At 35.3% G+C, this 23,455-nt stretch overlaps 1 protein-coding gene across 1 annotated transcript; it reads right to left on the minus strand.

Moving 5' to 3' along the window:
* Window positions 1–691: 691 nt before the first annotated feature.
* slc26a6 (solute carrier family 26 member 6) lies at window positions 692–22,756 on the minus strand. Its single transcript, XM_056463535.1, has 19 exons — window positions 21,967–22,756; window positions 21,297–21,436; window positions 21,106–21,216; window positions 18,806–18,981; window positions 18,557–18,721; window positions 15,607–15,759; window positions 13,925–14,007; window positions 13,169–13,316; window positions 12,432–12,545; window positions 10,198–10,275; window positions 9,990–10,085; window positions 9,701–9,807; window positions 7,658–7,727; window positions 6,297–6,389; window positions 5,940–6,077; window positions 5,597–5,827; window positions 5,456–5,510; window positions 2,440–2,558; window positions 692–2,306 (listed from the first exon to the last, which is right to left on the minus strand). Exons 1-19 carry the CDS (start codon window positions 22,113–22,115, stop codon window positions 2,283–2,285), a joined length of 2,250 nt encoding a protein of 749 aa, XP_056319510.1. The 5' UTR covers window positions 22,116–22,756; the 3' UTR covers window positions 692–2,282.
* Window positions 22,757–23,455: the final 699 nt, after the last annotated feature.

A 23,455-nucleotide genomic window follows, 5' to 3' on the forward strand; every position in this document is an offset into this window, starting at 1 on the left:
AACATATTTAAATATTGCAAAAAAATAAATAAATAAATAAAATGAAATTACAACCTACAAAATGTCAACAAATTTTTTGTTGTTGTTTTGCTTTTCTTGATTATTCGTCTTTTTTGAAGTCTGTATTTAATATTTTTCTACAACATAAATTTGGGTTTACTAGTTTTTGGACCATTAACGTCAGTTTGTGCAGATTAGCCAGTACTAAAGCCAAATCTGGAGCTTATCTAACAAAAATGATCTCCGTATTTGGCTTCAATACTGACTAATCCAATGTATATGCGCAAATATAATATTGTATAGCCTCCTATTAAAAATACATTTAAAAGATAGATTTGCGAGGGGTGTGCTTAAATATGCTGAGCACTTTACATGTAAACATCTACATAATGACAGCATTCTGATAATGTTTCTGAATGTGTTCATCCAGGAATACAGCAGCCCTAAAAAGAACAATTTTTGAAATCAAACAACACAATAGAAACACAATAAATTACTAATGCAAGAAAATATTTGCTGTTTAATCCTCATGTTTAGAAATTAAACAGAAAACGGTACGCTCTTTAATGGAGCTATGCTATTCCATTTTAAACTTGAATTAAATATCATAGAATTCACAAATAATTTGACCAGAAGAATAAGAAAATGACAGTTTATTTAAGTTAAACTGATTCACAAACATACACAAATACAAAGTTAATAGCATACATAATAAAACAATATATATGAATAGAGGTTAGATTGCAAATTACTCTCTAGAATTTTGAATAAAAATTTTAAATAATATGGACAAACTCAACCTAGGTTCATGAAATAAAAATTTGTGTGTTTGTTCACATTCTTTCAAATTTATGTTGAACAACAACACCCTGTCGTTACTGGAATGTTTGTAGTCAGCAAGTCTCATATGCTCACCAGGGCTGCATTTAATTGTTCACAGTAAAAGGGGTAATATTGTGAAATATAATTCAATATATAAAACTCTAACAATCAAAAATGTAATTTTGTATGATTTAAATTCATTTCTGTGGTGGCAAAGCTGACTTTTCAGGAGTCATTACTTCAGTCTTCAGTGTCTCACTCAGTGCAATATTTCTCATAAGAAGTTGCTGTTCAATATCTTTGTGAAAAACAGAATCAAACCATTCCTTGATGAATAAGAACTTTAAAAGTACAGCATTTATTTAAAATATAACATGATCAATGTATTATGAATATGTTTGATCAAATTTAGTCAACCCAGGCTCATTCTGATTACGTACCCCTATATACATTTCTGGAGAGCACCAAATACATCCCATCCAGTTTAGACTTTACACACCTGAAACTTGTCTATAGCACTTATTCACTGCTGCTCTTATAGTTGTGTAAATTGCTTCCTCGTCTTGCTGCTTCCTTGTAAGTCGCTTTGGATAAAAGCATCTGCTAAATGACTAAATGTAAATGTAAACAGCATCGATTGACCTCTTCCCCTTTTCCCTAAACCCAACCGCAGTGTTTTGAAAAAAGCAAAACAGCAAAAGAAAACCCCCTTATTTTTACCACGTTTTCAGATTTTACCACATTCTCACCCTGTTATTTACTTACTTACCCTGTTATTTTTTGGCTTCTGTTTTTGTCTTACCTGCTTTCTGGAACCGTTCTTCACCGAACTCGTATCCTGTTGTCGTGGTCAACTCCGCTCTGCATCTCAAGTCCGCCGATGTATATGTCGAGCTACTGGACAAACCGGTAACAGCAGAAAAGCCGTCCATACGTAGGTAAGCGGTTAGCTGGTAAGCGAGAAAAGTAACGGCATCATACCGCCCTGTAACGTTCGTTTTAAAGACGAAATGCAGCCATACGTAGCTCTGGCTACATAATTTGTGATCTCCAGCAATATATATTAAGGGGCTACATTTTCAGAATGAGCATGTGTTGAATTTAATGTATCCTTGCTCTTTTAAAAATCTTACTGACCCCAAACTTTTAAACTGTAGTGTACATTGCTAATGTTTCCCAGAACTCTGATTATATTTCTGAGAAGCGTAATGTGTAATATTTTAGTGCTGAACTACACCTGCAGTGTCACAACCTGTATAGAACAGCTAGTTTCACTTTTTTTTACTTGCACAATAAAGCTCAATAGCAAATCCATTCTGACATATTTCCCATTCAAACGTGATTATTATTTTAAATAGCACATTATTAATCGAAACATCTCCTGTATACGTATTCATCCTCATGGCGGAATACACAAAAATCCTGCTCTGTGTTCCAGAGCGCTGTCTTTCACATTCGATTTACAAATGTGTTCCTTGCATGACCTGCAATAAAATAAGACAAGAAATGATGTTTATTCATGCATAATTGTCTCGAAATGCTGTCTGGACCAACAACCTAATTAAGAAAACCTCTTGACATTGGCCTTTATGTGTGAGAGATAAGAACATATTGTACCTTCTCATTGTTTCCTTGCTGGCAGTAAAGAACTGCATCATGTACCGTTGAGAAGAGAATCGATTTAGTCACTTTCTCGTTGAAGAAATCGCCCTTCTCCATACTCTCTACAACACCTCCTGAAAGAGAGATTAGAAACAATGATGACAAACAGGTCCATCTTGAAATGTGCTCGTTATTCACATGAAATCTCAGACGTCATGAAGATAACAAACAAGCAGATTAAATGGAGGAGTACACTGTTGAAAATAAAGCTCTTTATTGGCATCTACGGACCCCTTGACTTCTGTGAAATCTTTCTATTGCACAAACAAAGTTCAAAAATATAATTTAGGTTCTCAAAAACGCTAATGTTGATGATACCTAGGGCAACTTTATGAGCAATATTGCAACTTTGGAAAATGATACGGCAAACCAGGTGGGACACAGGGCAACTATAGGCCAATGTGATACAGATACAATAACACTGGCCATTCACAATAAGAAAGTAGCCAAGAAACAATGTGATATTGCTCAGTAAAGGGTGTGTTTACATTTTAAGAGTTCATTCATTCATTCGTTCATTTTCCTTTGGATTAGTCCCTTTATTCATTAGGGGTCACCACAGCGGAATAAACCTCCAACTTATTCAACAAATGTTTTACAAAGCGGATGCCCTTCCAGCTGCAACCCAGTACTGGGAAACATCCACACACTTTCATTCACACACACATACACTACGGCCAATTTAGTTTATCCAATTCACCTATACTGCATGTCTTTGGACTTGTGGGGGAAACCAGAGCACCTGGAGGAAACCCACACGAACATGAGCTTTTTCCTCAACTGACTATGTTTATGTTTTGTTATTTTCTTTAAAGGGGACCTAATATGCAAAATTCAGTTTAATAAGAGCTTTAAATACAGCTGTGTGGCAACAGTGTGTGATTATAGCCAGCCTCTAATAGTGAAAATCAATTCTATTTTTTATAATCACACTTCTATATATAATCACAGTCTGCAGAAACACTTTGACTGACATTCTCACTTTGTTGAGGGGGAAAGTCCCGCCCATTTAATAGAGATCTCTCCCTCAACTAAGAGGCATTATAAATGTTGAGTTTTAGGATGCAGAAATTCTCCATAGACTAAAGTCTTTGAGCCAATTCTTTTTGAAATTTTCACAGAGATAACGTTAGTCGTGTTATTAAATCTGCCGCTATGCTGACACACAGGCATTTGTAGCTCCGACCTCTTTTGAAAGGAGCGCAATCTTTTGATGTTAAAGCGACGATCCTCAAAACGGCACATGTTAAATCAAAACCTAAAAAGGGGAAGTTTCAAAGAGTTATGAAAAATTTTTGTCTGAGATTTTGAGCTAAACTTCACATTTATACTCTAGGCCAGGGGTGCCCAAACTTTTTCTTGTAAAGGGTGGTGGTTTTCTTGATTAAGGCTGGTGGGCCAGAGGTAAATATAGTTGCCATGGGTTATTTCCTAATTAATTTAATAATATTTAAATATAACTGGAGATCATCGCTTTATATTAACTAATACAGCATTTTAACATTTCATAATGAACTTATTACAGTAAAAACAAAAACAATCTAATTTATAACAGAATGAGGTTACACTAGTTTTTGCCTTGATTTGCTTACTGATATCTTCTGCATAGTCCTCTATCCGTAGAGTGACATTATTTACATTCTTAAAAATCTGATTAATTTACAACATTAGATTGAAACATGTTTTTTTGGTGGCTCAGCAATAAAACAATCAAACAAAAAAAAAAGGTTACGTAAAATTATAAAAAACGATGTCTTTTAAGGCATCTGTCCCAACCTTCTCTATCATTCTCATTCTTAGATGGGATGGTGGGCCAAATCAAAGGTTAAAATGGGCCAACCTTGGCCCGCGGGCCCTACTTTGGGCATCTCTGCTCTAGGCATATCAGAGACTTATATTACATCTTGAAAAAGGGGCATATTAAAGGCAATGAAAATAACCAACTCATCGACATAAAGGTGTAATTACTAAACCTACAGACAGAAGCCTGAGAAAATTTGTTTTTTTTTCAGATGGCACTTAGAGGTTTTTGCATACGAACACTGCATTTTTTCTAGTTCAGTTGGTTTTGACAAGAAAATTACACATTTATTCCTGGTTCACTTGGTGTTCATATAGTCATTTTAAGTTCAAACCTAAAGACACAATGTAACCACAACCACAAAATGGCTTGGGCCTTGATTTAAATGTATTTTGTCCATTTGGAGATATATTTCAGTCTTTTTCACTCACAATCTAATTTATGCACAGTTTGGATGGCAATGTTCAAACTTTTTCTTATGAATTGCACTTGTAGAACAATCACTGTGACAAATCTGAAGGCTATGTAAAAAACTATCTGTTAATATTTTACTTAACAGTTTTTTATTAATAGGTGTATTTCCATGTTATCAAATAGCTTCATAGCCTGATATTGAAATATTAAACAAAGGTACATTTTTAGACCACAATGTGAAATGTTAAAGGATGTGGTTATCTATCTCACCCCTAAATGACTAAACAGTGTGAAAAACAATATTAAAGACTGAAATTAAGGCTGACAACCATAACATGGCCTTGATAATGCTTCTTTTAAAGGAGCACCTGACTTTTCTCATTATAAAGCTGTCATATTTTACTCATCCTGCAGTTGTTCCAAATGTGTGTGGGTTTCTTTCTTCTGTTGAACACAAAAGATATTTTGGATAAAGTAGAAATCCAGTAGTCATGTTTTTTTTTCTACTATGGAAGTCAACGACCACCATTCTTCAAAACATCTTCCCTTTTGTTTATCAGAAAAATTGAAAAATATAAAGGTTTGGAACCACTTGAGGGTGAGTAAACAGTGGGTAAATCTAAATTTTTGGATGAACTTTGCCTTAAAGAACTGTTCACTGAAAGAACATCTACATTTACCAAAGAGTGTATATACTGTACTGTAGATCAAACTCTTTGGTATGTATTGGTTATATATTATGTATTGGTTACTCACTCTGGCAGCCACACAAGTACACCTGCACACCAGCCTCTCCATAATCTTTATAGATCTGCCAATAAACAAAGGTTTAAACAATCAGGATTAAAACATATGAAACTATTAGAAAGCAGTTATTCAGTACAGATTCTCTCTCACATTGCGTAGCGTCTTCACACCAACTGTGTCCAGAAAGTTCACTGGACTCAGGTCAAGAACGATTGCCTTTGGAAGTGGTGTGTCCGGGTCAGTATAAGGCCCTGCTTCCAATACAACCACATCTTTTGGCTCTTTAAATGAGAGCTCATGCACATTCCCATTAGTCTGTGAGTGTGACGCCAACTCCGGCTCTTCCTCACTTTCCTCTGTGTCTGAAAACACTGGCTCTTCCTGGTTAAAAACAGCGAGTTTTTAGAATATATATAGACACGTAACTGGAATAAAACCAACAAATAAACATCCATATTATACATAGAGTAGTGTATTATTGTCAATAGCAGACCTTCGCTTGACGTGCAGCTTCTTTTGCTCTTTTCTTGGCCTCTTTTTTTGCTTTCTTGGCAGCTTTCTTTTCTTTTCGCAGTCTTTTTGCTTCCAGTTTTTTCTTGTGTGAGAGAAGTTTAGCCACGTCTACACCAGTCTGCATACAAACAGAGTTTTTTTTCTCTTTAATCATGAATGAAAGTCCTGACTTGTGGGTGTTTTGCTTGTATGTAGCTTGATTGGTCTAATCTCACAGTTAATGCTTATGTTAGATTGTATGTTTGGGATAATTGCCTGTTTAGTGCTGGCTATGTAAATGTGTGTGAATGAATATTTATGAGAGTGTACACATGTAGGGTTGTTAATGCGTGTCTACCTTCTCATAGAGGGCATCGATGTACATTTCAGCATTAGCAAAGTACAATGTTGCAGATGAACGGAAAATCGTAATACCAGGAATTTCCTTAACCTGGAAAACACAGAGATAACAAAGTAATACATATTTGACAAGTTTTAAGCAATTTTATCAATGCTCATATATATGTTAGTGTTGTCAAAAGATTAATTACGATTAATCCAAAATAAATTTACTGTTCGTATTTATTGTATGTATGTATTTATTGTATGTATGTATATATATATATATATATATATATATATATATATATATATATATATATATATATATATATATATATATATATATATATGAAGAGTTTAGATGCAAAAAATGAGCATTTTTATCAGAGTCCTTTTCCCAGTCTTTAAAGTGAAATATCTCAACATAAACAAAAGAAGGATGAGAATAATGTTCATTTTCGATGAAATTTTCAAACAAAGGTTTTTGCATCTGAACTCTTCATATATATATATATATATATATATATATATATATATATATATATATATATATATATATATATATATATGGGGTATATATATATATATATATATATATATATATACACACACACACACACACAACAGTTCTGCCTAGTTATTATGTCATTGTAATTATGTCATATTTATATATATATATATATATATATATATATATATATACACACAAACATATATATATATATATATACAGACACGCACGCACCCCCACACATTTACCAAAATATAAAAACATTCACAAGAACAAGTTTTATGCCCCTGATTAGCTGCAGCGAAACTCTTTAACATATTTTAGATGCTTTTTATAACCAGGAACTTACAGCAACTATTGAAACTACTCATTCCGACACCCCAGGAGAACATTTAAGCAAATAGTAAAGCAGATATATGTCATGACCTTGCAAATATGTGACAGTAATGGAACAGATGATCAAGGAGTAGTATGGCAGGTTTTTCATTAAGAACGCAGAAATGATGACATTTCATGATAACATTTTTGGATGAACTTTGCCGTAATTCCAGCTCAACCACTTCACAAGTGTACAACACCCTTGTTGTTTAAATAAAATGTGTAAAGCGTTAAACAAAATTTTAGATTGAACATACCCTAACAAAATCTGCAGCAACTCTCTGATTCTTTCCAGTCAGTTTGTACCAAAAACTCTGATGAAGGTTTCTGGCACTTTGTTAAATCAGTGCTATGAAGAATTAAGGCAGTTCTGAAGACGAAAGTGATGTAACTTATAGTACCAGTAATGTGTACCTAATAAAGTTTCCAGTTAGTCTGTACTATAATAATGATGGTATGGGTGTTGGTGTTATCATGGCTGTGGTCACCTGATTGTAGTCCTCTACTGGTTTGTAAATGTCTGTGCCAGGAATCTGCCCAAGGATGGAGTATTTTGGTCTGTTGCAGAAAGAGAGAGAGGCGGAAGGGGGGGGTACAGGTAAGAAGATGTCAAAACAAGGAGAGACAGACAGAGAATTTTCATTCATTTAATATCAATGCTGTCCAGAACAGGACTTTATTTCAGACACTAAGCCCATGGTACATATGGCCAAGCTCAGGGAACTCAAAGGAAATGTAATATGACATTCAAAAAAAGGTTTTTCTCTGGATTTTCTGTGGACTTCAGTGAAACAGAAGACTGGCTATTATAATCTCAATTAATTTTTGTCAAAATAAATTTTCTCAGAATTTATTGTTCATTAACTATCAGCTATAAGTATTTCAGTCATGGGTTTACTTCACTTAAAGGTGTGCACATTGTGAGACTTAAAGGCACACTGAAAGTATTTGATCACTTTCCAGCTTGACCAGAAGCAAGAATTGAGCTGCTGTCAGGTTAAAGGCAGGCTAAGCCAGGGGGTGTTTAGCCAGTGGCTGAGGCAGTACATGGAGATAGAAATTCAGTGCAGGCAAAAATTTGAAGACCTGCTAAAATGCACAGAGATAAATAAGGTAAAACCAATCATAATTTATAATACCATAATAACAGTATGATTTAGCAGTGCCTTTTATTATATTGAGGAATATGATGAAATGTTTGGGGTTTGATTAAGAGACCAAACTTGCATAGTTTCTGCTTTACAGTTAAGCTAAACGCAAATATTTGGCTGTTGCTACAGTTAATAGCGGTGTAAAAATACATCAGTATGACTTGATCAAATGATATATATGATGTACTGATGTTACACTTAAAAGTAGTAGAAGGCTAGGAGACAAAGAAAAAACTTGGTCTTTGCTGTCTGATGTGAATGTATTTCCTACTTTTGTATTTAAGATCAAGACAGACAGACAAAGCTCAAGTAAAGGCTGCTATGACAGCCAGTAGGAGCACCAATATAGTTCACGTGATCCTCTCTCAGTTTGCTCAGAGGGTGTTTGTATTCGTGCTGTAGACCTATACAGACCTGTGTTTGCAGCAGATCGCCACCCAAAGCAACAGGCAGCTACAAAGTCTCTGACAGTGTGAATGAGGCATAATGGATGTCTTCAGTGTACGCACCCCACTATTTCATTACTTCATGAAAGTAAAGGAGTAGAATAAAGAGTAAAAGTAAAATACAGAGAAAGTGAAGAGGCCGAATGGAGGAGGCTTATTCTTTATCTTCGCGCTGCATATGGTCTGTTAAACTGTTTTCTTGCTAGTGAAGCGTTCAGTTTTTCCACTTACAAAGTCTGACATGTAAATAGCAAATGTGCCATGGCGCGACCCTACTGACTTTTAAAAGGAATAGAAAATGAGACTCTGATTGGTTTAAAAGTGGATTCAGACATGCCCTTAATGGTTTTGCACCATGCACTTTAGACTTTGTGCCTAGATCATTAAAATATAGCCCGTCTTCTGTTTGTTAGCCATTTTTTATCTCCATGTATTTTCCCACAGCATTTGGCTACTGCAGGTAACACTTTTTACAATACACAAAATTGTCAGTTCATCTGAAACAGAAACACGGAAATGACAAAGGTAATTTCTATTGATGCATTTCATTTTTTAATTATTTATATTTCCTTTTTTTCTTTGCCCTGCTATAGTACCTCAAATTAGTTGTTTACTAATAAGGATTTGCACATTTTATGTTAGTCAATATTGTTTTTTATTATTTATATTTTTTATTAATTAGTATATTACCAAACAGTAAGTATTTTTTTATTTATACCCCTACCTGTTAGTTCTTTCCATTGTATCCCCATAAAAATGTATTAATTTTAAGAATACTCTTCAGAAAGGGTGTGCTTGCAGAGGATGTTTGAAAATGTGCCTACATTTCTGATCATTTGCACAGAATCTACAATAAGAATGTGATGCAAGTGGCACAATTGAGTGTGTATCTGTGAAATCTTCCAGCTCTGTGTATGTGCTTTCTGTCACTCACAGCTGAGTTCTGAAGACCACGGTGAGGATGGAGAAGGCGATAGATGCAGCCAGTCCCATGTCTGGATTAAACAAAATGGTCAGGATCATAGTCATCACCCACACCACCTAAACAGACAAACAACACAGAGAATAATAGGCGAAGCATCAATTATTTCCCCCTTCATTCTTTCTGTCAATCTATTCACTCCCTCCTGCTCTCTGTCCTATTTTGTTTATGTATAGGTCTATTTTTAATGTGTTGCATAAGATTTGCTCCCTCCTTCTCCATCTCCTCCTCTCTCTCTTACCATATCCACTTTGTTGGTCCTCCAGAGAGAGCAGATGTCTCCAAACTGCTTCATCATGCCTTGCAGGTTTACATAAATTATAGCCGCCAGCACTGCCTAAACAGACCAGCGCACACATGTCTGTGAATATCTATGTAAACAGACGCATTAATATATTCATGAATTGAGCACAGATATGATGACAAGAGCAGATTCAGCAGCAGCTAACCTTTGGCAGCTCCTCAAAGAGTTCTCCAATCTTTAACAAGATCACCAGAATCACCAGAGCAGAAATCGCTCCTGCAACCTGAGAGATTGACAGAGAGAGGATTTCAACTTCCACATAAAAATAAATCAGCCACTCATCAAACCATGCATGTCTACTCAGTACTGAACTGGGTAGACTGGAGGAAAAATGCTAATTTCACAGAAAATAACTCATTTTTAACAACACTTTTTATTTTAATTATTGTCATTACCAGGGGTGTCGCTAGACCCAATTTAATGGGGTACGTGCCCCAGTAAAAATCTCCAGTGCCCCAGTAAATGCATTGAGATATGATTTACTTCATATGCAAGTGTATTCATTAAGACTGGTAATTCCGAAATAAATACATTATTCTCTATGTGCAACCGAACCAACGCTGGTGAAAGCAATGTGTTTAATCAAAAAGCAAACTGACACATCTCCGCGTGTGCGCAGAGAACCCGCGCGCCTCTCGCACGCGCTGCTCTTTTGCCGGTGCGAGTCCCGGTAGTTAACATGCACGCCAAAAAAGCAGGCGTAACAGTCTTTTTTGTTTTGCAAGTCGACAAAACTAAAGTTTAAACAATATGATGGTGATCGTACTAAGCATGCCTCCTGATAGATTTTTTGTATGAAGCAAAAAGGAGGGATGACGAGACAGAGAGGTAAGACTTAATAAACCTAATTCTTTGCCATGTGTCAAGATAATTCTATAAAACATCTGTTTTGTATTTTATTGAATAGTCTATAGAATTTCCTTCAAATGAAATTAATATTCATGCAATATATATATATATTTTTTAAATATATATTTATAATTAATAAAAGTATATATATATATATATATATATATATATATATATATATATATATATATATAGAAAAAAAACAGAAAAAATACTATCAAAATAATATAGTAATTACTTGTATAAAAGTATTTTAAATTTGTGACAGTTACTGTAAATTGTTATGAATGGTAAAATCCTTGTAATTGATTTAGTAATGACCAGGGGCGTTGCTAGACATAAAGCTCTACTGGGGCACGCACCCATACACTATATATATATATATATACACCCATATATATAAAAGTCAATTGTGTCGCGCCATGGTGCATTTGCTATTTATATGACGGACTTGGTAAGTGAAAAACTGAATGCTTCACTAGCAAGAAAATAGTTCAACAGACCATCTGCAGCGCGAGGATAAAGAATGAGCCTCCTCTATTCGCCCTCTTATTTTACTCTTTACTTTACTCCTTTACTTTCGTGGAGTAAGGAAACGGTGTTGTACACTTTCCACTGAAGACATTCATTAGCCTACATGTTTAATTTAGTTTGTTAGGCATAAAGATTTGTTTCAAAACTATTTCTCAATTCCAGAAAACAAGTAAATGAGCAATAATAACGAAGTGTGGTCAAAAAACTGAGTTTTATCCAAACACACGTTCTATTCTTATGTCCTATATGGTGATGCATACGTCTCCAAATTTAAAATATAAATATGCATAAAATGAATAATACTCATAATAAAAGTATTAATAACATTATACAAATACAAATTGTCATAAATAAACTGAAAAAAGCGCCCCATCCCACGCTCAACCAAGGGATAAAGAAGGCATGGAGGCAGTGGTTTTTAGATTTATGTAGAAAATAATAATTTCTGTAACATTTTAATTCTTTAATTTTTTCATATGTAAAGATATTTGTGTATTGCTGTACATCCTGTGTGTATTAAGCGCTTGGATCTGCATATGTGCATAACTAACTCACTTTGCGCTAGACTTTAGACTAGCTTTCAGTTGATCAGTGGCGCGGCCTATTGCAGTTCCTCAAAATAGTAACACGCCAACAATGCGTTCTAACACACCTCCATTATAGACCAGCACGCCCATGAGTCCACAAAGTGGGGCAAATGGATTTACTATTTAAATAAAGTGCTGTAAAACATGAAATCTAGGGTTGCGCTGGCCTGAAAATAGCAACAAATTGCGTCAAACACGTCTTACACGTTATTGCGCCAGGTGTATGATAGGGCCCAATGTGTAATATCATGTGATCAATATTGTCTGATGAGGAGCCGGTGCGCTCAAAATGTCAGATGCTTTGCGATTTTTTTAAGTAAATAATATTTTTGGAGCTTTGGTGTTGTCGCCTTTTTGTCTATTTTTTATAGTGGAAAAGGAAATGATGTCACTTTGCTGATGTTCTCACCTGTGATTTCCCCCCTGTGCTGACCTGCACCATACTGCGAGACATAGAGCAGCTGATGGCAAAACAGCTGAACAGGCCTCCAATGGAATTAGACAGACCCAGCGCTATGAGCTCCTGAATAGGAGAAGAACATAAGATGCTCAAACAGGCAAGTTTCTAAACATATGAAAATCTGTGTAAAAAAGTGTGTAGATTAATGATGAAATAATAAACAAAAACATTCAGTTTAACTGAGCTTAAAAGTAAGATCTAAAATCCCGGAAAATGTTGCGTAATGGCAGTTTTTGTAAATTCATGACCCTTTTTTCCTGAATTTAAAGATACATCCTGTCTGCTGTAGACTGATAGTTTGTTCATTTGTGTTTGCACTGAAAGACATCCTAAAAAGATAGATCATCCATGACATTGGTGACTTTCTTTGTCAAGTAACACATTAAAAACATTTTCAGCAGAAAAATCATTTAATAAATCACTAATCAGGGGTGCTTAGTGATTTATTAAAAGCGAACAAAAAAACGCATGCTGTCACTTTCAAATCAAATCAACATATCCAGACAAACTAAATGTAATGTTACATGACAACATTTTCAGGTTTAATAAAGGAAAACTTTTAGGAACCTGAACACTATTTACAAGATTATTACCTTTTAATATTCAGCCTGAGCATGTTTATGACAGCCTGAAAAAGCATCATGTTTATACACACTCAAAAAGAAAATGCATTAAGAGTCTCTTACCTGGTTACTGTCAACTTTGTAGGCATATTTGAGGGCAAAAATTCTCCCCAGGGAAATAGCAATGCCATAACCAACCACTGCCAGTGCAAAAGCATCCCCGACCATTGAGCCCAGCTGTGAGACCTTGGGTGCCACTGGAGCCTGCAGACTACAATCAGAAGAAGAGATACAGATGATTATATGGACAAGATGTTGCTGAAGTTGTTGAACTATGTTTATTTATCCCCATACTGTATGTTATAATTTGATAATACCTTTTGGAGTAAAAATGATAAATATCAAACATATTTAACATGACAAAAATTTCATCCGGCATATTTAGAACAATTATTATTTGATGATATAGTACAGGGCTTTATTTAAGGATCAGAGTGCAGCTCCAAATCTTTTCCACTATCCTTAAAACCTCTAGGTTCAATCAGCAAGATGTCTTTATCCGTTTAAAATGTAATAAAATAGCACATAATCACCCATTTCATAATAATAAGTACAGAATAATTATGTTCTCTCATTTTTACAAACTGTATTTGCAAAGTATGTTGTGACATTATTTTAACCAGATTTGTACATTTTCTTTCAAAAACGTGCCTTCAAACTTTAAATCAGACACTTTAATATGATTTTTATTTATGTAAAATCAGTAAATTTAAGTTACATACAGTAATTTGTACATTTCATTTCATGTAGACACCAAAATTTGATGACCCAAATGCAAATGTGTTGTATTTAGGCTGCAAAATTGTGTATTAGACTTACCCTGATGGGATTTCGCCAACAACTTCGACTTTGTAAATGGTCTTCAAATCCATATACCATGATACCACAGTAGCTATAATAATCTAGACACACAGCAAAATGAAAGCTTTAAGTTACTCTCTAAGCAAGAGAACATACTATGATCTATAAAGCAAGCAAAACTGACACTTTTAATAGACAAAATATTAAAATTTAAGATGAGGTAAGGGTTTGTCAATAATGCAAACACTGCAAATGCTGAGATGTTCAAATGCAAATTTGGGTGATATATAGACAAACCCAACCACTGGGTAAAAATTTTATTTAAAGTTTAACCAGGTGGTGGGGTTTGTACATAATTTACCCAAATTTAGGTTTAAACGACTGTTTTTCATAGTGTGCAATTAAGACATATATTCATTTACACACACACACACACACACACACACACACACACACACACACACACACACACACACATATATATAATATACACACACACACATTTATATTAATATATATACACACACACACTCATACACATACATATATATATATTAGCTTTGGCCGGTAATATGGTAATATGGTATACCGCGGGATCTAAAAATAGCAACAGTGTCAGTTTCAATACTGTTATACCATCATAAAAAACAATGCACTTATATAAGAGACAAGTATTAAATATTACTTATTTAATACCTAAAAATGCGTATACGTGATTGTCATCACGGGACAGTGTGAGACAGTGGAGGAGAGAGAGAGAGAGTTGAGTTAAGATGGCGAGTCGCGCACCAAGTGACCTGGTCTCGAAAAAGAAAACACCCTCTGCAGTTTGGCAGTATTTCGGGTTTCGACCAAACAAGAAAGTAGATGTGGTAAATACAAACTAGAGGTCTGCATTCCCGCTGCTGTACCGTGGGAGCCGCGGGACCCGACAAGATTTGTTGCGATGCGGGAATACATTTCTGAATAAATTGCAGGAGCAGTCGGTAACTCTGGTGTAATTTGAACGAAAGCGGGCAGTCTAACAATATCGCTATATATATTTTGAAAAAATATATTATATATAAATATATATATATATATATATATACATATATATATATATATATATATATATATATATATATATATATATATATATATATATATATATATAAAGTTGAAGTCAGAATTGTTAGTCCCTCTTTTAATTTATTATTCTTTTTTAAATATTTTCCAAATGATGTGTAACAGAGCAAGGACATTTTCACAGTATGTCTGATGATATTTTTTCTTCTGTCCCTTCTTGTTTTATTTCGGCTTTTTTTTTAAGCGTTTTTTGATTTTTTAAATAACATTTTAAGGTCAAAACTTTTAGATATTTAAGCTATTTATTTTTTCGACTACAGAACAAACCATCATTATACAATAACTTGCCTAATAACCTGAACCAGCCTAGTTAACCTAATTAACCTAATTAAGCCTTTAAATGTCACTTTATTCAAAATGTTTTAATTAATAATATTTTATTCAAACTATTATGTTTAGAAATGTATTGAAAAAGTATTCTCTGTTAAACAGAAATTGAGAAAAAAAAAACAGGGGGGTTAATAATTCTGACTTCAACTGTATATAGACTTAGTGTGTATGTATATTCTCAAAAGACTATATAAATATGTTTATGCATGTGTTTGTGTGTCTAACTGAATGATGTCACTCACAGTAATCAGCTCAACTGGAATCGGAATAGGAATTTTTTTTGCAGCCAATGCGCTGAGTTCCTTTGCAATGATCAAGCCAACAATAGTTACAATGCTGACAACCAGAGTACCGATGTTGGTCTTTCCAAGCAATGCACAAATCTCGATGACTGTCTGGAGAGAGAAAGAAAATAAAGAAAAGCTTTATACTTCATCCATAGTTTACAAGTGCAAGTAATAACCCCTCCACTATGAGGTAGTAAACACAACATACATTTAAATACAAAGGTGTGTAAAGAAGTCAGTTAAAAGTGCCATGGTTTGGGGATGTTTTCTGCAGAAATTTGGACTCTTTTACAGCTTCATGAAAGTGTGAACTTGTATCAGAAGCTCCATCTACATTTGTATAAAAGCACAATGAACCCTGTTTCACAGCAAAATGGGTAAAGCAGTTATTTGAAGCTGAAAACACTGAAAATGAAATGGCGGCTCAGAGTCCTGATCTAAACCTGATTGAAAATCTGTGGAAAATCCTTGGCAACAAAGTTATGGCTACAAAACCCATTACAATCACAGAACTCTGCAAGAGAATGAAGAAAAGATCACAGCAGAGCAGTGATCGAGATTAGTGATGCCCTGTGAAAGACTATTGATGTCCTGTGAGAGATATATATTTTCATCCACCTAATTTATGCATATTTTGTAGCATTGAATAACCTCAAAGTTCAATGGAACCTCCAAGATGTACATACATTTAGGAAAAGATCACAGGACTGAATGACTACAGACCTGTGGCCTTAACATCTGTGGCCATGAAGTCATTCGAAAGACTGGTGCTAGCATATCTGAAGGACATCACTGGACCCCTGCTGGACCCCCTGGAGTTCGCCTATAGAGCAAACCGGTCTGTGGATGATGCAGTCAACATGGGACTGCATTATACCCTACAACATCTGGACAAACCAGGGAACTACGCAAGGATTCTGTTTGTGGACTTCAGTTCTGCCTTTAACACCATCGTCCCATCACTGCTTGAGTACAAACTGGCCCAGCTCTCTGTTCCTAGCTCTGTCTGTCAATGGATCACCAGCTTTCTGACAGATAGACAACAGCTAGTCAGAATGGGCAAAATCACATCCGACAGCCGCACCATCAGCACTGGTGCCCCCCAGGGATGTGTTCTCTCCCCACTGCTCTTCTCCCTGTACACCAACGACTGCACTGCAAAAGACCCCTCCATCAAACTCATTAAGTTTGCAGACGACACTACTGTTATCGGCCTCATCCAGAACGGTGACGAATCTGCATACAGACAGGAGGTGGAGCGGCTGGCGTTATGGTGCAGATACAACAACCTGGAGCTGAACACGCTAAAAACAGTGGAGATGATAGTGGACTTCAGGAGAAACCCCCCTGCACTCCCCCCACTCACCATCATGAACAACACTGTGGCTGCAGAAGAGTCATTCAGGGTCCTGGGCACCACCATCTCTCAGGATCTGAAGTGGGACATTCATATAGACTCTATTGTGAAGAAAGCCCAGCAGAGACTGTACTTCCTTCGTCAGCTGAGAAAGTTCAACCTGCCACAGGAGCTGCTCGTACAGTTCTACTCAGCTGTCATCCAATCCATCCTCTGCACTTCAATCACCGTCTGGTTCGGCTCAGCTGCCAAAACCGACCTCCGTAGACTACAGCGAATAGTCCGGACTGCTGAACGAATCACTGGCACTACCCTTCCTACACTTCAAGAACTGTACTCTTCCAGAGTGAGTAAAAGGGCTCGCAAAATCACTCTGGACGCCTCACACCCAGCACACTACCTGTTCGAACTGTTACCGTCTGGTCGGCGCTTCAGAGCAACGAGCACAAAAACGGCCAGACACAGGAAAAGTTTCTTTCCTCAGGCTGTCTACCTTATGAACAGTTAAATATTCCCCTACTGTGCAATAAATATGTGCAATACTTTCTCATACGCACTTGTACACAGCACCTTATATCAATATACAATGCAATACTTTCTACATTCGCACTTGTACACAGCACCTTATAACCTGTATATTTATAACAATCTGTACATACAACTCAACATCCAGGTTTCTTCACTAACCGCGTCTGTTTAATGTTTATCATTTTTATTATTATTTTATTTTTTTCATATTTATTTTGTGTTGTCACTTGTCACTTTATGTACACTGGAAGCTTCTGTAGCCAAAACAAATTCCTTGTGTGTGTGAAGCACACTTGGCAATAAAACTGATTCTGATTCTGATTCTGAAATATGACAAACTTTTTATCTAATAAGAACAAATGCACAGAAACTATGATGGAAACACATTTACCAAAACAACTGCAAAATGCCTATTAAAAATGTGATTTTAAAAATAGGCTCTTAGCCAAAGTGCATAATCACAATGGGTCGCTGTTATGCCCTAGAAATTGTCTTAGGGCTGCGCTCCAAAGAGTGGTCTTGCACCCCCAAATGCCACTGCATGTTCATTGCATATTGTCCTCGTCTTCTGAGGCAAGTAATTAGGCCCACAGTGGCTTCTCATATCACAGCTAATGCCTTTTTTCTTGTAAATATTTGATGCCAGTTTATCCGGCAGTGATGTTTTGGTTCTCTTTGACTCATTGAATGGAAATGGTGCTTTATTAACAGAAGTTTAATGCAATGTTCAAGTTTTGTGCATATATCTAATATGCATCTGTAGATAGAAACAAAGCTAAACGTAGTGATGCCCTGTGAAGAAACTAGTGCTGTCTACTAGTCCTGTAGCCACAGATCTGATAAGGTCATTCAAAGCAATGGCCTGTATTCTAATCTTTGGCTTCTTTACCCTGTATAAATGTTAGTCATCTTTCTTTGTGCTGTTTCTTGCTGTCTCATTTTGATCAGTTTTTCCACTAAACAAAGGGTACTCTAGAACCATTATGTACATGAAATAAACTGCTGTATAATCATACTCACATATATGAGAGACAAAGGTCCACTGTATCGATGTGGATTGATGCCAAAGGAATATTTGAGCTGAGACACAATGACATGTATGGCAGCCGCTGTCGTATAAGATCTCACCAATGGCTCTGAGAGATACGTCACCACAAAGCCAAAGCGCACGACCCCGAGGAGCAACTACAAACACACAGATGCCACAGAAATACTTTAGTCACAAACACACCTTCAGAGCTGAGCATACTTCAAAAACAGAAAGCCTACCTGGAAAATGCCAGATAAGAAAGTGACAGTGGCAGCGATTTTGACCCGCTCTGCATCACGGCTGCCAAAGTCTATATAGGTGCTGTTGGTTTCATTTCCTGGGAACGTGAAGTCTGAGTCTGGAGCCAAACGCTCTGTCACACTGCCAATCATAACACTCATAACTGCATATGTACCTGGAGACAGATATGAGAATATGAGAAAATGCATCCCTCTTTGTTTTACTACATCATGTTTGTGTGAATGAACTGTACAGAGGAATTTGAAGGGATAATTCACTCAAAAATGGAAGAAATATAGAATAATGTTTTCAGTCATATTTTCTGCCAGAAAACGTTATATAGGTATGACATGAGAGGTTTTAAACGGCACTATTTTCTCTTTAAAAATTGAAGCGGAGATAAGGATCATCAGTGAGGCTATATTTACACAAAACCATTTTCAACTAAAACGTTTTTGATGCATTTTAGCAAATCGACTGCATTATGGGGACCTGATATTCTTTAAAAAATAATATTCTTTATATACTTTTAATCTATTTTAATTTTGTAAAAACACTGACAATATACGTGTAGTTTTACAAACTAATTTTGAGAGGAGCATGTGATATGATTGATCCAGGCTGGCCTCTCATCCTTAATCAGCAATAATCCAATCAGATTGACTCAAGCTTACAATAAATAGACCGATTTCACCCTACTACTTCGTTTTGGAAGAATCCCGCCTTCCACCTCATCTCCTCCTTTTCCTCCCTTTGTCGGTGGAGCTTTCAAGCCCTTCCTGATCTTGGACCCCCTTATATGCTTATTGACCAGGCGGGAGCCCTGGGCTCAATTATCTCTGAGCTCAGGGTTCTCTCCCAGGACAGCATGCCAAACCTGCTAATAGCGTCAAGCATATCTAAGTGTGAACTCTTGAAATGTTCAGTATATAGGCATGAACAGGTTCAACCAAAACAACAAATGCAGACAACTGACAAAAGGCCACATAGTGTTTCTTTACAAAGTGGCGCTGCCAATTACTGGCCTGGTATGCATAATAGAGCATTTGTCATTTAAAAGGATATGTGTGATATTTATAAATGTATTAATTTAGCAGATGCTTTTACTCATCAGAGAGTAGCAGTATATAAATTCTATGAACTGAAGTTTTTTAGCATGCATAAGTGAATGGGAGGATGTTGCTTGTACACAAAACTTAAATAAATTCATAAATTCAACATTTAAGTACACCTTTGTCATGTAAGTAAAAGTCACACAAAACTAGGATGTTGGAAGACTTGAAATAAAGCAATTTTATTACTTGAATTGTATTTGTATTATTTATATCTTTAATATTTATTACATTTCATAAAATAATAATTATATTGAGAACTGTTTGCATAGAAAAGATTGATTGGTGAAAAAATGAACTATTCTTCAATTAAATTTAGCTCTTTTGTATAACGCTTTTCACAATAATTATTGTTTCAAAGTGGTTTTACAAAAGGTGCACATTGTTGCATTAAAATCAAAAAATTATTATTTACCATAACTTAGTTACTAATAACAAATTAATTATTTAATTAATTACTGATATATTTATCAGTTAAAGTTATTATACAGTTCCCCTGAATTATTAGCCCGTTTATTTTTCTGTTTAATGGAGAGAAGATTTTTTTCAACACATTTCTAAACATAATAGTTTTAATAACTCATTTCTAATAACTGATTTATTTTATCTTTGCCATGATGACAGTAAATAATATTTTACTAGACATTTTTCAAGACACTTCTATACAGCTTAAATTGACATTTAAAGGCTTAACTAGGTTAATTAGGTTAACTAGGCAGGTCCGGGTAATTAGGCAAGTTATTGTATAACAGTGGTTTGTTCTGTAGACAATAGAGAAAAAAAGAATAGCTTAAGGGGGCTAATAATTTGTTACCTTAAAATAGCTTTTAAAAAATTAAAAACTGCTTTTATTCTAGCCAAAATAAAACAAATAAGACTTTCTTTAGAAGAAAAAATTTTATCAGACATACTGTGAAAATTTCCTTGCTAACCTGCAGTTTTATAGTATTTAGTATTCGTCAATTATCTTATTTTGTATTGCATAGAAATATATAAGTTTAAAATGACATGAGAGGCACATACTATTGTTACATGATGGGTTTGTTTGTCTGTTCTTTGTTTTCCTATGTCTGCAAACACTATAATCAAAAATAAATAAAAAGACACAAGAGCCTGCAAATTGAGATTTTTTTTCACTACAAGCAGAACTCCTCCTCTTTCAATACAAATGAAAGAGAGCTACTTACCGACAGAGATGTGTTTGGACGTTCCAAATATAAAGTATATAAGAATGGGGTAGAAGGACGAATAAAGGCCAAAAACAGGAGGAACGGCAGCCAGCAAAGCATATGCCATACCTGCAAACAAAACACATGAGGATTGTTTGTGTTGTTGTTGATTAGGTCAATATCGGGCAAGTGTTGTGCACGTGTTGGACCTTGAGGCAGGTGCATGATTCCAACACTGATTCCTGATATTAGATCTCCAATAGCATTTTCTCGAAATGGGTATTTAGGGAGCCAAGCCAGGAGAGGAACAAAGGATAGGAAACAGCTTTTAGCCTTTGGGCCTGTACACCTGATGAACAAAGAGAACAAGATAAATTGAGACTTTATTACTTCTATGAAAAATCCTTTTCAAAATGATGTTGAATAACACGATCATCAGGCTTTTATGCAAACTTTGGTAGCAAATTAAATGAAATAATCAAGGTACCAAATTAAACACAAAGACGTTGGAAAATAAAACTTAATTATTCTTCTATAAACTTTCATGGAGAAAAGTATTACATTTTAAAATTGTGCATCTGAATTATGATTTCTCCGAATACTCTTAGATTTCACTTCTTAAGCTTAAATGTTTCTCCAACTTTCACAAAAAAAGCATTAATGCTTAAGTTCATGATCTGATTTACAATTTTTAAAATGCATTTAGATTTTTGGAATTATTTACTCAAATTAAGTTTCTACAAACTGTTATAAAAAGCATTATATTACAAAAATATGTATAAGAGAATAATCTGAATCACAATTTTACAATACTTTCTGATATTGGTTCATCACACTTACAAAGTCTAAAAAAAAAAACAAAAGCCAATACTGACACACCTGACTGCATCCTTGAGTTTTTCTTTCACTGAAATGTTGAAATCTGATTTCTCAGCGACTTGGTCAACGCTGAGCTCATCCAGCACTTCTCTCTGGATGTGATATGGGACTCTCTTCCTGAGCTCACAGTCTTTCATGTCTTCTTCCATTTTTGAAGCCTGTCTTAGTCCCAAATGTGGATCTAAACTTTCATAAAACGACTCTTCTAAAAAGAAAAATCAGCTCCAAAATACAAATCCCAAAAGCATGTGCTCACAATTAAAATCTAATCCAGACTGTCCTTGGAAACAGATCTGAAGGATGTTCTCCAGTGATTCTCGTGAGATCTGATGGTGGTGCAGTGAAGCTCTGAGCTTTAATGGATTGATTAACGTCCCGGGCTCTTTTCTTTTATAACAGGCTGTGTATCCTGTCCTTTCCAATATCCATCTGATCCATTCACACACTCACTGATAGAATTCTAATGTGTTCATATGGGGAGCAAAGTCCCAAAAAGACAGAGGAGGGGGGAGGGGGGTTTCAGTGTCGGACACCTTCACACTAAAGACTAATGCCAGCTTATCTTAGTCTGATTAGATAGAAAACTTCATGTTCCTTCTGCCGAACCATGTGGTTTTACATGAGTGAAGTGCGTTAAAAGTGGATGTTTGACTCTCACGTGAGGTGTTTGTTTTGACTTGATTTGTCTTTAATTGGGAATGTAGAGGTTTTATTTTATTTAACAAATCATAATGTATAGTGTAAGAAAGCAGCAAACTTTTAGCAACAAACACTGTGAATAAAGATAATAAAAGAGGCTAAAAATATTATAATATTAGTGCAAAGACAAAATTATTAGGATTAAGTTTTAGCTATTGGCTAAACACTGAAATCTCTTTATGTTTTGGAAATTCATTTACACAATAACTATTTGAAAAGGATTCTTTTGATAACACTTTTGTCTAAATTGTAAGCTTTTTTAAAAAATGCGAAAGGAAATAAAATCTGCTTTAGTACAGTTATCACATAAACAAATTCTTAGTTTGAGTGTTTAAAGATCAGTTTGAACTAGCTTCCTAATATATAATCATTTGTTGCTACAGCAACCTTTTGTATTGTGTTCACCTGTGCCTCATTGCTATATCTAGCCCTGTGTGTGAATACACTCCTGGCTTTGCTCAGTTTTTTTTGTCAGTTTCCACTTGTATTTATGTTTAGAATTCTGGAGATTGTTCTATTTAGTCTAATAAAACACATTTTCTGTAGGCTGTCTACCTTACAAAAAATATTTTCTGTTCACATGGTCATCAGTATTCAATTAATCATGTAATAATGATGACAATGTGAACCAAAAATATTCAAGCATGTTGCAATGTGACCTCATATATAAGGTAAACTAAATGTTTTCTGTTAGTTAACATTAGTGTCAGTCTGTTTATGTGATTAGCTTTCCTAGTAAACATGGGAGAGATGAGCTGTATTAAATATTAATGTGGCCTCTCCTCTCCCC

The sequence above is a fragment of the Danio aesculapii genome, chromosome 8 (genome assembly GCF_903798145.1).
Source record: "Danio aesculapii chromosome 8, fDanAes4.1, whole genome shotgun sequence".
Lineage (NCBI taxonomy): Eukaryota > Metazoa > Chordata > Actinopteri > Cypriniformes > Danionidae > Danio > Danio aesculapii.

Bases quoted from the DNA above. Each gene is read 5' to 3' on its own strand.
- slc26a6 (XM_056463535.1), bottom strand. From the start codon at position 22,115: ATGGAAGAAGACATGAAAGACTGTGAGCTCAGGAAGAGAGTCCCATAT. The intron at 21,437-21,966 runs GTGTGTCAGTAT...TTTGTTCATCAG, and splicing joins AAACTCAAGGATGCAGTCAG to GTGTACAGGCCCAAAGGCTA. The intron at 2,559-5,455 runs GTGAGTAACCAA...TCTCTCTTTCAG, and splicing joins GTACTTGTGTGGCTGCCAGA to GAGGTGTTGTAGAGAGTATG.